Raw genomic sequence first — 17,914 nt, forward strand, 5'->3', positions numbered from 1 at the left:
CCTTTCTTCACGGTCATGCGCAATCAGAAGGAAGTACTGTTAGAGGGGGCAATCGCAATCTCTCGCGCTTCCGGGGGAGTTCCAGTCATTCCAAGGCATCTTTCTCCTCGTTCATTTCACGCTATCAGTCCAGCTAAGTTTAATAAACCGATACCTTGGGAAAAAGTGCGGCGTGAGAAGAACATTTGGTTGTTTACTTCGCTACCTTACAGGACCAAGCAAGGACGAGACCGTGAATGGAAAATGGAGTGTGTAAGTAGCTTACACCTCGAGCAACGTTCAAGCTGACACATATTAGTTAGCTACAGCTAGCAAGTTCAACTTCGTTATCTGTGGTAGTGTTTCGTAACTGGTCAGCGTACCAAGCTCATTAGTAGTGGCTAGCTAACGTTAATTTGTTGCATCCTTGTCGTTGTCACATTTCAGTCAGTAACGTTCACTTCTTAGCGCTAACTAGTTTACATAATGGATACTTAACATACCAAATTGGTGGCCATCGGTAGCTATGTCAGCGCCCAGAAGTTTTAATCTTACTCTAGTTCACTTAGCGAAGTAAACGTTGGGTAGTTATTGTGTTAACTAACGCTACATTGACAGCAGGAACTGAACTGTCTAGTAACGTTATCCTAGCTAGTGTTCATTTGATTTTATTTCACCTTTATTTAACCAGGTAGGCTAGTTGAAAACAAGTTCTCATTTAGTGTGATCCACTAAACTGTTGTTTGCTAACGCGTTACCTTTCTGTCCAAAGGTTCTTATATCTAAACGAGACAAGGACAGTTAGGCAATGACTCCCACGTGTTTGTTACATATTGGGTTAGGAATAGCAAACCAACATGATTGAACCACTTTCAGACAGCAGTATGTTTGCTAGTTCATATTCCTGATATAAGGAAGGCGATGATTAGCCACGACTAACACATTGGTGGTAATATAAAAAGCACTGGGTTCCTGTAGAGGAAACATAAGTGATTTCATTTCCTTGGCATTTCTCAGCAATTACAAGGAACAAAAATATAAATCAAATCAAATCAAATTTTATTTGTCACATACACATGGTTAGCAGATGTTAATGCGAGTGTAGCGAAATGCTTGTGCTTCTAGTTCCGACAATGCAGTGATAACCAACAAGTAATCTAACTAACAATTCCAAAACTACTGTCTTATACACAGTGTAAGGGGATAAGGAATATGTACATAAGGATATATGAATGAGTAATGGTACAGAGCAGCATACAGTAGATGGTATCGAGTACAGTATATACATATGAGATGAGTATGTAGACAAAGTAAACAAAGTGGCATAGTTAAAGTGGCTAGTGACATAAGAATGCAGTCGATGATCTAGAGTACAGTATATACATATGCATATGAGATGAATAATGTAGGGTAAGTAACATTATATAAGGTAGCATTGTTTAAAGTGGCTAGTGATATATTTACATCATTTCCCATTATTAAAGTGGCTGGAGTTGGGTCAGTGTCAATGACAGTGTGTTGGCAGCAGCCACTCAATGTTAGTGGTGGCTGTTTAACAGTCTGTAAACGCAACCTGCAACAATTGCAAAGATTTTACGGAGTTATAGTTCAAATAAGGAAATCAGTCAATTGATGTAAATTCATTAGCCCCTGATCTACGAATTACACATGACTGGGAATACAGATATGCATCTGTTGTTCAGAGATGCCCACAAAAAGGTAGGGGCCTGGATCAGAAATCAATTCAGTATCTGGTGTGACCATCATTTGCCTCAGGCTGTTGATTGTAGCTTGTGTAATGTTGTCCCAGTCATCTTCAATGGCTGTGCTAAGTTCCTGGATATTGGCGGGAAATGGAACATGCTGTTGTACATGTCAATCCATAGCATTCCAAACATGCTCAATGGGTGAAATGTCTGGTGAGTATGCAGACCATGGAAGAACTGGGCCGTTTTCAGCTTCCTGGAATTGTGATGATGGTGGCGGATGAGTGGCACGACAATGGGCCTCAGGATCTCATGACGATATATCTATGTATTCAAATTGCCATCGATAAAATCCTATTGTATTCATTGTCCGTAGCTTATGCATGCGCATACCATAACCCCACCGCCACCATGGGGGACTCTGTTCACAACATTGACATCAGCAAACCGCTGTTCGGGTGGCTGGTCTCAAATGGTCCCGCAGGTGAAGAAGCCGTGGTCCCGCAGGTGAAGAAGCCGAATGTGGAGGTCCTGAGCTGGTGTGGTTAAACATGGTCTATGGTTGTGAGGCTGTTTGGACGTACTGCCAAATTCCCTAAAACAACGTTGGAGGCAGCCAATGGTAGAGAAATTAACATTAAATTCTCTGGCATCTGCACTGGTAGACATTCCTGCAGTCAAATGCCAATTGCACACTCCCTCAACATGAGACATCTGTGGCATTGTGTTGTGACAAAACAACATTTTAGTGTCCTTTTATTGTACCCAACACAAGGTAAACCTGTGTAATAATGCTGTTTAATCAGCTTCTTGATATGCCACACCTGTCAGATGGATGGATTATTTTGGCTCACTAACAGTTGTAAATAAATTTGTGCACAAAATGAGAGAAATAAGCGTTTTGTGCATTTTTCTGGGATCTTTTATTTCAGCTTATGAAACATGCATGGGACTGGCACTTTACATCTTGCATTTATAAATGTGTTAAGTGTAGTTAAAATGAATCAATGAACCTATACTCTGACCCTCTTTCAGATGCCACTTTCTGTTGATGATGTGGATTGTAAAAAGGAGCCACTTCTAGAAGGTAAAGAACCATATTTTACTTTTAATGCATAGCCTAGCTATTCATCATTTCATTGCTGTCTGTAGCTATCCTTTAGGATAAATAGCTAGGGTATGCATGCTGGTGCAATCTTTAATCCTATGCATGGTGAGAAATTGTTAAATGGATAATCCACCCTAGATATTAAATGTGACGTGCTATGTCATAAGGTTCCCGTCAATGGAGATTGTTTGTTATCCCCTATCACATTTCATAACGCTTTTAAAACAACTATCTGCACTCCAGATTGCCAAATCGGTTAAAAGATGGTATGGGCATATCTATCCGTCAATCAGCATTACAAAGTATATATTTGCTGACAACTAAACAGTGGAGCAAATTATTCAGCTCATTTATTCCTTCAAGTACCATCGCACAATGTGTTTTTCCTCCTCCCAGCTCGTCCTCTAGTCTTGAAAACCCGACCCTAGGCAACACAGTGGCTATGGTCTGGTTTCAATGATGGACTCTTTTGGCATAGAGGAACTATGTCTATGGTCATGTTTTCAAGACTACTTGTCCTCTAGCCTGGTTGCCTTTTCTGTTCAGCTATTACATTCCACTCTTGTCATTTGCCAAAGATACTGCCTTTTCGGCAGTTAAAAAAAAAAGAACATTAATAATCTCGATGAGGTCAGAGGATTTGATCCGGATTTCAAAACCCCTCAGCTATCATTTATCAATGTTTATGCAAATGAGTCTCATAGGAAAACGTTTTAACTTAATTAATACATTTGATTGGAAACCTTCTAACTAGTGATGCACCGATATAACATTTTTGTCAGATACCGATATCCAATATTTTCCTTGCCTAAAAAAAACAGTACCGATAACTGCTGTAAAAAATTTGCGGCCTTTTAAGCATTCTATTACAGTTAAATAGTTAACACACACCCATGGACGCAGCGGTCTAAGGCACTGCATCTCAGTGGAAGAGGCGTCATTACAGTCCCTGGTTTGATTCCAGGCTGTATCACACCCGGCCGTCATTGGGAGTTCTATGGCCCAGCGTTGCCCGGGGTAGGCCGTCATTGTAAATAAGAATGGGTTCATAACTGATTTGTCTAGTTAAAGGTTACACACACACCACACTGACCAAAAAGTTACTTTGTTGGCGTTTACATATGTCCCCATTACTAGTAAAACATAATCAAAACCTATTTATTTCACTTACTTGCTGTGCTGTTTTTTTTTCATTTGTTCAGTCGTTTCATTCTCAACCAGGATTTCTATGGAACGCCGTTGCGTGTCAAAATATATATATACGTCAAATAACACTAGTTGACCCATCAGGACCTGAATATGCACGTCACATAATAAATTAACGCGTTCATACATTTTTAAAATCTAGTTATTACACATTGATTACACTCACTTGTATTTCATATGTCGCAACGATTCATCGATACGTATGACATGATGCTGGTAAAGTTGTCATTAAAAAAAGAGCTGGCTAGATCATGGATGCAGGCAATGTTCTTCCCCTAAAACATAGCAAAACAACAATCTGTTTCAGTAGCTATAGTTAGCTAGCTTACTATGTAGCTAGGTCTCATCTAAAATAACCATCATTTATAAGACTGTTCTTATTTGATTAATGGTGGTCGGACCCATCTATGTGAAGCTAGCCACAATAACGATTAGCCACAATAGTGGACTTTGCGGTTAACCTTCAAAGTAAAAGTATGGCATTATTCTATTTGCATTCATTCACTGTCAATGACATGCTTTTATTTTGAAGGCAAACCGCAAATTCCACTATTGTGCCTAATCCTTATTGTGGCTAGCTTCACAACACATAACCCGGTTCGGTTGAGCCTCACTAGCAAGATGATGCTAGCTAGCTTTGGGCAACAGGGTTAAGTAGCTGGCTGGCAATTTATTTTCATGACATGAAGTTCAATTTCAATAGGTGAACAACAAGTGGCAACCTAGCTAGTACTTACTCACAAAGATTCCTAAATCATTGCTAAGAATAATGAAAATGACTGCAGTTTCTACTGGTCATTGGTTTCAGGCTGGTTGTATTGGTGCCAAAGCTAGCTACCCCAGAAGTTGCGGTCGAACAAATGATGCTTTATTACCAACGCGCTATTGTAAATACATCGTTCGTGACACGTGTTTGCTTATTTGCAGACTTTTTTTGTACAGCTTTGACAGTGCTGTATCTTTTTCGACACACAACGTCCCAAACAGTGTTCCATAGTATGTATGTTGTGAAGCTAATAGTAGTGACGCTATTACTGTGTAACTCCGGTAGGGCAACGTCTGAAAAATAGCGCACTTGGTAGTAGAGGTCGACCGATTATTGATTTTTCAACACCGATACTGATTATTGGAGGGCCAAAAAAATCAGATACGATTAATCGGCCGATTTTATTTATTTATTTGTAATAATGACAATTACAACAATACTGAATGAACACTTATTTTAACTTAAATATAATACATCAATAAAATCAATTTAGCCTTAAATAAATAATGAAACCTGTTAAATTTGGTTTAAATAATGCATAAACAAAGTGTTGAAGAAAAAAGTAAAAGTGCAATATGTGCCATGTAAGAAAGCTAACGTTTAAGTTCCTTGCTCAGAACATGAGAACATATGAAAGCTGGTGGTTTCTTTTAACACGAGTCTTCAATATTCCCAGGTGAGAAGTTTTAGGTTGTAGTTATTATAGGAATTATAGGACTATTTTTCTCCATACCATTTTGTATTTCATTAACCTTTGACTATTGGATGTTCTTATAGGCACTTTAGTATTGCCAGTGTAACAGTATAGCTTCCATCCCTCTCCTCACTCCTACCTGGGCTCGAACCAGGAATACATCGACAACAGCCACCCTCGAAGCAGCGTTACCCATGTAAAGCAAGGGGAACAACCACTCCAAGTCTCAGAGCGAGTGACGTTTGAAACGCTATTAGCGAGCACCCCGCTAACTAGCTAGCCATTTCACATCGGTTACACCAGCCTAATCTCGGGAGTTGATAGGCTTGAAGTCATAAACAGCGCAAACCTTGAAGCACAGCGACTAGCTGCTGGCAAAACGCACGAAAGTGCTGTTTGAATGAATGCTTACGAGCCTGCTGGTGCCTACCACCGCTCAGTCAGACTGCTCTATCAAATCATAAACGTAATTATAACATAACACACAGAAATACGAGCCTTAGGTCGTTAATATGGTCGAATCCGGAAACTATCATCTCGAAAACAAGATGTTTATTCTTTCAGGGAAATACGGAACCGTTCCGTATTTTATCTAGCAGGTGGCATCCATAAGTCTAAATATTCCTGTTACATTGCACAACCTTCAATGTAATGTCATAATTACTTAAAATTCTGGCAAGTTAGGCAGCCCAAACTGTTGCATATACACTGACTCTGCGTGCAATGAACGCAAGAGAAGTGACACAATTTCATCTGGTTAATATTGCCTGCTAACCTGGTTTTCTTTTAGCTAAATATGCAGGTTTAAAAAATATATACTTCTGTGTATTGATTTTAAGAAAGGCATTGATGTTTATGATTAGGTACACATTGGCGCAACGACAGTCCTTTTTCACGAATACGCACCGCATCGATTATATGCAACGCAGGACACGCTAGATAAACTAGTAATATCATCAACCATGTGTAGTTAACTAGTGATAATGATTGATTGATTGTTTTTTATAAGATAAGTTTAATGCTAGCTAGCAACTTACCTTGGTTTACAATGTAATGCAATGTAATCAGGTGGTTAGTGTTGGACTAGTTAACTGTAAGGTTGCAAGATTGAATCCCTGAGCTGACAAGGTAAAAATCTGTTGTTCTGCCCCTGAACAAGGCAGTTAACCCACCGTTCTTAGGCTGTCATTGAAAATAAGAATGTGTTCTTTAACTGACTTGCCTAGTTAAATAAAGATTAAATAAAGGTCTAAAAAAAAATCCCCCCAAAAATCGGCCAAATCGACGTCCAAAAATACAGATTTCTGATTGTTATGAAAATTTGAAATCGCCCCTAATTAATCGGCAATTCCGATTAATCGGTCAACCTCTACTTGGTAGTGTGTACCAGTGCTCGACCAGTCGGCGAAAGCCAACATCACCCACGACAGAAAACTGTTGATGTTCAAGGACAATGAATTCCATTATTTTGGCATTATTAATGGATTTCGCCTTTTGAGTTGTCTCGCTGAAATGTTCTCACACTTTCAAATGACTGCTCGACTTGTTGACTGCTCGTTCCACACAGCAGACAATTGGCTATATTTGGAATGCTGTGTTGCACAACATTTTACATGGCATCATTACGTCATGTACCTACACTGTGAACTTTCATGTGCCTTAATAACAAACTTAATAAGAAACTTGTATGCCACCTGTTAATACAATTGTTAAATTACGAGCCTAGAAGCGTGCCATATATCTATCTGCTTCTGTCTATTTGAGCTGGTCAGTATTTGTAGGTAATCCCGTCTAACGCAGCTTTTAAATTAGTTTTATTGTGTAGTAAAACTGCATAAGTGTTGCGCTCCACTTTCTGGAGGACCCAGTTTTGAAATCAGTGGAATTTGAGTATGATAGCTAAGGGGATGGAGAAATCCGGATTACAGCTTCAAACTAAGGGAAACCATGGCATCCGACAGGAGAAGCGTCCATCAGTGAATGATGTATATTGGTAAAATAGTCTAGCTAGCTACATTTTCAGATATGACATGTTTCTAATTTTGACAAAGCGTAATTACATTGTTGCCAGCAGCAGTTAGTCACCAACACTGGATAACATGAAAACAGTCTAAAATTGTCAGTGGGGTGTTCTCTCATTTGTCTGGAAGTAGCTAGCAAACTAGCCAATGTTAGCCAGTTATCTTGGTTGCTTGACTCCCGTTCTGAAGTCAGAACGCTCAGATCAACCCTACTCCTCGGCCAGAGCGTCCAGTGTGTGCTCTGAATGCTCCAGAGAGCGAAACGCTCTGAATTTACAAACGGACAATCTGATAGCACAGTTGCAGTCGCCAACGTCTGGATAACATAACAGCCTAACCAGCTCGGCTAGGGCGAGTAATGTTCAGTGAGCTGTTCTCTGATTTGTATCTGGAAGTAGCTAGAAAGTTAGCTTGGGTGCTTTGCTGCTGTTTAGTACAGAATGCTTGGATCAACCCTTAAAGAGATTCTTCTTCGGTGGACTTTATCGGCGGTTGGCATCCAACGTTATGGTGCATTACCGCCAGCTGGAGAGACAGGAAGAAATTATATAGACTATATCTAATGATCTTATACTCAATATACTATTTCTAATCTAATTTCCTTTATCCCCTTCTCCCTCATACTAGATCTCAGCCTCTCTCTTTCCCTCTGATACTGCCCACACTGTAGTAATTCATGCTCCATGGTCTCTGTTTCCTGGCAATAATCACACTTTCCTGTTGGATGCTTTCCTATCACATTTAAGGACGTATTCAACTGGCAGTGTCCCACCATTTATCTTGTAAAAATAGCTTATTCTGTCCCTTCCTGCTGTCCTTTCCTCTGTTCTTGAAATAAATGCCTGCCCTTAGTATCTCTATTCCCCCTTAAAGAGATGGGTGGGGCTAAACCTTAAGGGGGTGTGAACGTTGCCGAATGGGTGTAGGACAAAGAACGTCTCTCCAATAGTAGTACCAAAATATTAAAAAGCAATTTTTTTCAAAAGTGAGTTTACAAGTTTATCAACTTTAAAATCAGAATTACTTTCCCATTGTTCCTCAACTGTAGTGTATGCTGTACCATTTTGTAGCTCAGAGTTTCTACTGTTATCCAATGTAAAAAACACAATTTCAAATTTTCCTACATAAGACCGATTTGAGCCGGTATGTCACATTTTGGCTCCCTTCATTGTTCCTTCTATCCTTACCAGTCTCCCAGTCCCTGCCTCTGGAAAGCATCCCCATAGCATTATGCTTCCACCACCATGCTTCACGATAGGGATGGTGTTAGATGGGTGATGAGCTGTGGCTGTTTTTTTTCCAGACATAGTGCTTTGCATTCAGGCTATAGAGTTACATTTGTCATCAGTCCACAGAATATTTTGCCTTATGCTCAGTCATCCATGTTCCTTTTTGCATACTCCAGGCGTGCTGTCATGCCTTTTTTTCAGGAGTGGCTTCTGTCTGGCGACTTTCCCATAAAGCCCAGATTGGTGAGATGCAGTACCTTAGACCGCTGCGCCATTTGGGAGCCCCTGTATGTTGACATGCATTGTCAAAACTCTAATTTATTTATATAGCCCTTCATAAATCAGCTGATATCTCAAAGTGCTGTACAGAAACCCAGCCTAAAACCCCAAACAGCAAGCAATGCAGGTGTTGAAACACGTTGGCTCGGAAAAATTCCCTAGAAAGGCCGAAACCTAGAGAGGAACCAGGCTATGAGGAGTGGCCAGTCCTCTTCTAGCTGCGCCGGGTGGAGATTATAACAGAACATGGCCAAGTGTTCATAAATGACCAGCATGGTCAAATAATAGGGCTGGGACAGGTAGCATGTCTGGTGAACAGGTCAGGATTCCATAGCCGCAGGCAGAACAGTTGAAACTGGAGCAGCAGCACGGCCAGGTGGACGGGGACAGCAAGGAGTCATCATGCCAGGTAGTCCTGAGGCATGGTCCTAGGGCTCAGGTCCTCCGAGAGAGAGAAAGAAAGAGAGAATTAGAGCGAGCATACTTAAATTCACACAGGACACCGGATAAGACAGGAGAAGTACTCCAGATATAACAAACTGACCCTAGCCCCCCGACACAAACTACTGCAGCATAAATACTGGAGGCTGAGACCGGAGGGGTCAGGAGACACTGTGGCCCCATCCGATGATACCCCCGGACAGGGCCAAGCAGGAAGGATATAACCCCACCCACTTTCCATCCTGAGACGAGGCCGAGTATAGCCCACAAAGATCTCCGCCACGGCACAACCCACGGGGAGGTGCCAACCCAGACAGGAAGATCACATCAGTGTGTCAACCCACTCAAGTGACGCACCCCTCCTAGGGACGGCATGAAAGAGCACCAGTAAGCCAGTGACTCAGCCCCTGTAATAGGGTTAGAGGCAGAGAATCCCAGTGGAAAGAGGGGAACCGGCCAGGCAGAGACAGCAAGGGCGGTTCGTTGCTCCAGAGCCTTTCCTTTCACCTTCACACTCCTGGGCCGGACTACACTCAATCATAGGACCTACTGAAGAGACGAGTCTTCAGTAAAGGCTTAAAGGTTGCCTACATGGGTAGGCAGACTGTTCCATAAAAATGGAGCTCTATAGGAGAAAGCCCTGCCTCCAGCTGTTTGCTTAGAAATTCTAGGAACAATTAGGAGGCCTGCATCTTGTGACCATAGCGTATGTGGGTATCAACTGTGGGACCTTAAATAGACAGTGTTTATTTCTGAATGATGTTCCAAACAATTAAATTGGCCTCAGGTGGACTTTTTTTTTCTTAATGTAAATGACATATTTCTGTTTCATTTTCAATACATTTTTAAAAGTGTCATGTTTTCACTTTGTCATTATGGGGTATTGTGTGTAGATTGGGGTGAGAAGTATTTAGTCAGCATTTTTTTTATTTCAGTCGAACACAACAATGTGACATAAGTCAAGGTTTATGAATACTTGCTGAAGGCACTATATATTATTAGACCTAGACTACTCCAGTGCATTTAGGCGACCGCTATAGTCCATGAGCCAGCCCCCCAAATTTGGGCCGTTGGGCTCACTTGGCCAACGATGTCTGTTGTTTTTCAAGGTCTATGTCCCTAAAGTTGGAAAATGTCTGAGAGCAGTGCAGCAATGGTAGCTTTCTGTGTTATCACTGTTTTGTTCCTCCCGCCCATTTCTTTTATATATATTTTTTTTACAATTGTTTATCATAGTGTAAAGTCCCAATGTCAGTATACAATATGTTCTTGCTCACGTATAGTTGCAGCAAAGTAGTCAATGGAATGTTTCATTGACCAAATTGGCGCATATTCAAAAAAGTGGATATTCGTAAAATCCATCATGATTTATGTATTGTAACAGGCACACAATGTGGTTACTTAAGTCCGATTTGGCTATTTTCACTGCTGAACATGTAGAAGTTGTCCCTTTTCAGGTTTAGAAGTAACTGCTAAATGCTAACTCCCGTTCGTATAAGCTGGTTAGCATAGCTAGCATACAGAAATCGGTGGTGGTAGTCGTTTTTAAATTTAATGCAGTTGATTGGTAACGATGACATGAACATGTGTTAGGGTTGCAAAGGGTCGTAAACTATGTAAAATTTCTGGAATTTTTCTGGAAATTTTCCATGGGAAGCTAAGAACGGGATGTTAACTTCTTGACGCTACCCATCTCCGTTGCCGGATCATTTTCGCCAGCAACCGCTGAATAGCATAGCGCCACAGTCAAATAATATTACTAAAAAAATAGTCATATTCATGAAATCACAAGTGCAATATTGCATAACACTGTTTAGCCTTTTGTTAATCCACCTGTCGTCTCAGATTTTGCAATTATGCTTTACAGCGAAAGCAATCCAAGCCTTTGTGTAAGTTTATCGATAGCCTAGCATAGCATTATGTACACGTAGCATCAGGATGCTTGGTCACAAATCCGAAAAGCAATCAAATTAACCGTTTACCTTTGTTCTTCGGATGTTTTCACCCACGAGACTCCCAGTTACACAACAAATGTTCCTTTTGTTCCATAAAGATGATTTTTTATACCCAAAATACCGCCGTTTGTTTGTCGCGTTATGTTCAGAAATCCACAGGAAAGAGTGGTCACGACAACGCAGACGGAAATTCTAAATAGTCTCCATAATGTCCACAGAAACATGTCAAACGTTTTTTATAATCTTTAGTCAGGTTGTTTTTAAAAAATATATTCGATAATATATCAACCGAGTGTGTAGGTTTTTCAATAACACCGGGTGGAACAATGGCCGCTTTACTCTGTAGCGCAAAACTCACTCTGCGTAAGTGGATCGGTGGGGGCTCTCAATGTGATCTTTCACGCTAATCTTTCAAAATAAAAGCCTGAAACTATGTCTAAAGACTGTTGACACCTTAGGGAAGCCATAGAAAAAGGAATCTGGTTGATATCCCTTTAAATGGAGGATAGGCATGCATAGGAACAGAAGGGTTTCAAAAGAAGAGGCACTTCCTGATTGGATTTTCTTCAGGTTTTCGCCTGCAATATCAGTTCTGTTATACTCACAGACAATATTTTTACAGTTTTGGAAACTTTAGTGTTTTCTATTATAATCTGACAATTATATGCATATTCTAGTTTCTGAGGCTGAGAAATAGGCCGTTTCAAATGGGTATGTTTTTTTAGCCATAAATGAAAATATTGCCCCCTACAGGCAAAAGGTTAAGATGTCACAGCACTATCTGATGTGTGAAGACATTTCACTGCAGCTAATGTAGAAGTAAAAGCTGTGTAAATTTGCAAATACAGTGCCAAATCTTCTGTGAAAAAATCAACAAAGATGCAGAATCATCTGGCCAAGTGCATAAAGTTCCCTCACCGCTCACAACCTCTGACAAAAGTCCCTTTACTTCTATTTGAGGTGAAAATGATGAATCGGACACCTTATCGATAGCACATGGTCCTCCTGGAATCAGACAGTCAGAGAAATGCTGATTAATGTCTTGCTCGAGCTGTGTATGCAACTGGTTCACCGCTGATGCTCACAGGCAATGTATATTGGAAGAGATTTCTGAATGTTCTCCGCCCAGCATACACCCCTCCAGCCACACATGCTTTATCTACTCATTTGCTGGATGCAGAGTTCAAGTGAAGGTCAAGCAAGACTGTATTGCAATCATCACTGATGGGTGGTCGAATGTTCGTGGCCAAGGAATAGTTAACTACATCTCCACCCCTCAACCAGTATTCTACAAGCGCACAGACACAAGGGACAACAGACACACCTGTCTCTACATTGCAGATGAGCGGAAGGCAGTCATCAATAACCTTGGACCACAGAAGGCCTATAGTGTCGTCACTACCATGTCTCGCAACCTTAGTCTGGATGAGGGCAAGGTTCTTGGTAGTCTGGCCAAGTACACTTCCAAGCAAGGGCTTTGGGATAGAGATGCAATATGACAGTCATGCCAACATATCTCATCAGCCACCTGGTGGAAGGAACTTTGTGGATCTGAGGCTCTTTCCCCTGTTGCCTCATCATCCTCCAAATTCCACCAACCTGAGCCACCTAAGAGCGCAACTGGTCCTTATTTGGGAACACACACCAAAGCACGCAACAGGCTGACCAATACAAGGATTGAAAAATTGGTGACCATCCGGGCAAATATGAGGCTTTTTGAGCCTGACAACAAGCCATCCTTAACTAGATTAGAAAGTGACCGTGAAGATGAAGCCTCAGTCTGATGTTCAAGAGGTGGACATTGAGGAGGTTCAGGGAGAAGACATGGAAGACAACCAAAACTTAAATTTCTAGACTATCATTTTACAGATGTAAACTGAGCAAAAATACTGACATTCCTGTCTTGCAGGAAATCACGCACAGAACGAGCTGTATGGCTGGTGGCATTATCATGCTGGAGGGTCATGTCAGGATGAGCCTGCAGGAAGGTTACCACATGAGGGAGGAGGATGTCTTCCCTGAAACGCACAGCGTTGAGATTGCCTACAATGACAACAAGCTGAGTCCGATGATGCTGTGACACACTGCCCCAGACCATGACGGACCCTCCACCTCCAAATCGATCCCACTCCAGAGTACAGGCCTGTAACGCTCATTCCTTCAACGATAAACGCGAATCCGACCGCCACCCCTGGTGAGACGAAACCGCAACTCGTCAGTGAAGATCACTTTTTGCCAGTCCTGTTTGGTCCAGCGACGGTGGGTTTGTGCCCATAGGCGACTTTGTTGCCAGTGATGTCTTGGGAGGACGTGCCTTACAACAGTCCGACAAGCTCTGTCCAGCCTCTCTCAGCCTATTGCAGACAGTCTGAACACTGATTGAGGGATTGTGTGTTCCTGGTGTAACTCGGCAGTTGTTGCCATCCTGTACCTGTCCCGCAGGTGTTGTTACATGTGGTCTGCCACTGCAAGGACTATCAGCTGTACGTCCTCTCTCCCTGTAGCACTGTCTTAAGCATCTCACAGTACAGACATTGCAATTTATTGCCCTGGCCACATCTCCAGTCCACATGCCTCCTTGTGGCATGCCTAAGGCATGTTCACGCAGATGAGCAGGGACGCTGGGCGTCTTTCTTTTAAGGTTTTTCAGAGTCGGTAGAAAGCCCTCTTTAGTGTCCTAAGCTTCCATAACTGTGACCTTAATTGCCTTCCGTCTGTAAGCTGTTAGTGTCTTAATGACTGTTCCACAGGTGCATGTTCATTAATTGTTTATGGTTCATTAATTATGGTTCATTGAACAAGCATGGGAAACAGGGTTTAAACCCTTTACAATAAAGATCTGTGAAGTTATTTGGATTTTTACGAATTATATTTAAAAGACGGGGTCCTGAAAAGGGGACTTCTTTTTTTTTGCTGAGTTTATGTTGAAAATGCGATGGATCGTTGGGATCATTCCATATTCCCTTTTGTTGTTCCATGAAATCATCACATGTGAATAGTCAACTCATTTCATTAAATTTCAATTCGTAACTAAATTGTTTTATTTCTATTGGAAGGATTTAATTATTTGCAATGGTCTATTCATCATACGGTTAAAGGTTTGTTTCTGTCTCCATATGATATGGTAAATATATCCAATGCAAAAAAACATCTAAATTTTAAATGGTATTAATTTGCATATTTCCGTTAATTCCCTTATATTCCCACGGAAAGTTTCCACCTCTGAATAATCCCCAAAATGTGCAACCCTATTTGTGCTTGACATCCATACAAGTATTTTACTCCGATTTCTAGCCTTAAGGTAGGCAAATTTAGCTTTGAGGCAATGAAGAGACTCGGGATCTTTCCCCCACGACTTCTTTACCGCATCTATACTCTTTTAATAATATATCAATAGAAAACTTAGATTCACATCTGTCCATCAGACACATTTTGGAATGTTCAGGTCAACATAACCTTGAGGCAAACGCATGGTTCCATTGGAAATTAATGTATTTCTGGTGTACCAAAACGCAATGACCCTGTAGGTGTGAGTGAGGCTATAGAATTCTATTTAGTGGTTCAGCTATGTTTTTGGATTGTGACTTTGTTGATAGAGGCACCACATTGCACACACAGCTAGAACAGGGTTTTAAAATGATTTGTAGATGAAGGGCCATCACAGGATTCACAAATTAACCCCACAGAATACCTTTTCCAATATGGCCTTCAAACAACTCAATGGGGAATTGAAAATTGGATAAATTTTGGCATAACCATAGCTGAATGATATATAATTGTAGTTTGCCCAATAATATCTTAAAATGTTCATAGTGATGTTGAATATTCAACTAAATGTGCCAGATATAAAGATGTTACATTATCCACAGGATTGTGGTAAGAATATGCCCAAGAGGTTGTCTGAATCGCTGATTTTCTAAAGATGTCCTGATCAATAGGTGCAATATTTCAACTTCAAACATGTAAAATGGATATAGTCATGGATGTCAGCTGGAAGGAACAGCGACCATTTTACGGGCTCCTGACCAATTGTGCTGTTTTTAGGTATTTTTAGCGATGATCTTAGGTTTTTTTGTACGTAATGTTTCCGCCACCGAAAAGAGCTTCTTAACATCAGAACAGCCATCATTACTTTAATTTCTACTTCAATGAGTCGGGAGGCAAAAGGCATTCAGGCCCAAATCCCCGACCCTCAAAGAAGGAGACTGCTATAGAGGCCGACGTGTGGGATAGCTGACGAGACTACGTCGGAGAGTGAATAAACCGCGTCTACCCTCCGTTCTATTGGCGAGCGTGCAATCACCTGAGAATAACTTGTATGAGTTGTGTTCGAGATTATCCTTTCAATGTGATCTGAATAACTGTAATATCCTAGGTTTCTCCGAGTTGTGGCTGAACAAAGACACGGTGAATATAAATCTAGCTGTTTTTTCTATACATCGCCTGGACAGAGGTGGCGTCGGGAAGCTCAGGTGAGGGGTTGTGTATCTTCGTTAAAAGCTGGTATCGCAATCTCCAGTATTAAGGAAGTCTCGACGTTCTGCTCACCAGAGTTGGAATACCTCATGATAAGCTGGAGAGACGATACTATTTACCAAGAGTTTTCATCTATATTTTTCATAGCTGTCTATTTACCTTTACAAACTGATACTGCACTAAGACCTCTCTCAAGGAGCTATATAGGGCCATGAGTAAACAAGAAAATTCTCACTCGGAGGCAATGCTCCTAGTGGCCAGTGACTTCGGTGTAGGAAAACCAACATTTGTTTGACCTAATTTCTACCAGCATGTTACCTGTGCCACTAGAGGCAAAAACACTCTAGAGCACCTTTACTCCACACACAGAGTTTTATACAAAATTCCCTCGCCCTCCATTTGGCAAATCTAACCATAACTCTATCCTCTTGATTTCGGCTTACAAGCAAAAACTCAAACGGGATGTACTAGTGACAAGCTCAATTCGGAAATGGTCCGGTGAAGCGGCTGCTGAACTACATTACTTTCTTTAGCACAGACTGGAATATGTTCCGAGATTCATCCGATGGCATTGAGGAGTTTACCACATCAGTCACCGGCTTCATTAGTAAATGCATCGACAACATCGTCCCAACAGTGACCATACGTACATATCCTAACCAGAAGCCATAAATTACTGGCAACATCCGCACAGAGCTAAAGGCTAGAGCTGCCGCCTTCAAGGAATGGGTCACTAATCCGGACACATATAAGAAATCCTGCATGCGGGGGACCAGTACGAAAAAACGATGAAAAATGTATTAGTCTACTAAATAAAAAATGTAATGTGCCAGGACAACCTTCTCCATCAACATCCGCAAGACAGCTGATCGTGGACTACAGGAAACGGAGGGCCGAGCACACCCACATCGACAGGGCTGTAGTGGAGTAGGTCGAGAGCTTCAAGTTCCTCTGTGTCCACATCCCTAAAGTATCATGGTCCACACAGATAAGATTTGGCATGGACCCTCAGATCCTAAAATTTCTTCAGCTGCACCATTGAGAGCATCTTGATTGGCTGCTCATCGCTTCGTATGGCAACTGCTTGGCATCTGACCGCAAGGCACTACAGAGGGTAGTGTGTATGTCCCAGTACCTCACAGGGGCCAAGCTCTCTGCCATCCAGGACCTCTATACGGGGTGGTGTCAGGAAGGCCCTAAAAATGGTCAGACTCCAGCCACCCAAGTCTTGGATTGTTCTCTCTGCTACCGCACAGCAAATAGTACCGATGAACCAACAGGACCCTGAACAGCCCCCCCCATCCTTAAACTGCTAAATAGTTAGTACTGTAATCACAGCCAAAGGTGCTTCAACAAAGTACTGAGTAAAGGGTCTGATTACTTGTGTAAAGATTTTTTTTTTTTTTTATTATCAAAATTTCTAAACCTGTTTTCGCTTTGTCATTATGGGTTATTGTGTGTATTGATGGGGGTGGGGAGGAAACATCAAATTTAGAATAAGGCTGTAACGTAACAGTGTGGAAAAAGTCAAGGGGTCTTAAATACTTTACGAAGGCACTGTATGTAGGTAATTTTGTGACCTTTTCAGAAGAACCACGTGTCAAACAAAGATTAAAATGTATCAGGGTTTTCTTTTTAAAATAATCTATACAGGCAATTCTGATATGTACCCTAGAGGTCAAAGGTCAGGGTTCTGTTGACCTGAATATTCTAAAAATGTGACTGACCTCTGTATGACAGCTTTCCAAAGATATATGATTTAAAGGATTTACGTGAGCAATAACTTTTTGTATACTGACATTATTTGTCATAGGGTAGAATCTCGTAAGGGGAAATCATTTCTGGGATGGAGGGATGAGAGTAATACACACAGTTACCATTGCTGCACTGCATTTTCCAACTCTAGGGACATAGACCTTCAAGAAAATCAGAGACTTGTCATTATTTTGTCTGACGCACGTGCCAATGAATTGAAGTTGAACATCACCAAATGCGTCAGTTTTAATTAAATGTGCAATAAAAAAGTATAGTGCCATGGCCTATTTAATGAAACG

The 17,914-nt window shown here is 41.3% G+C and overlaps 1 protein-coding gene across 1 annotated transcript in view; it reads left to right on the forward strand.

The window, feature by feature from the left end:
- The window catches only part of LOC115143168 (5'-AMP-activated protein kinase subunit gamma-1-like), a 23,010-nt gene continuing 5,096 nt past the window's right edge, over positions 1–17,914 (forward strand). Inside the window, exons 1-2 of the mRNA XM_029683299.2 lie at positions 1–252; positions 2,721–2,772. Coding sequence (XP_029539159.2) covers positions 16–252; positions 2,721–2,772 — 289 coding nt within the window. The 5' untranslated portion in view covers positions 1–15. The remainder of the gene's footprint in view (positions 253–2,720; positions 2,773–17,914) is intronic.

This window comes from Oncorhynchus nerka, linkage group LG15 (genome assembly GCF_034236695.1).
Source record: "Oncorhynchus nerka isolate Pitt River linkage group LG15, Oner_Uvic_2.0, whole genome shotgun sequence".
Classification (NCBI taxonomy): domain Eukaryota; kingdom Metazoa; phylum Chordata; class Actinopteri; order Salmoniformes; family Salmonidae; genus Oncorhynchus; species Oncorhynchus nerka.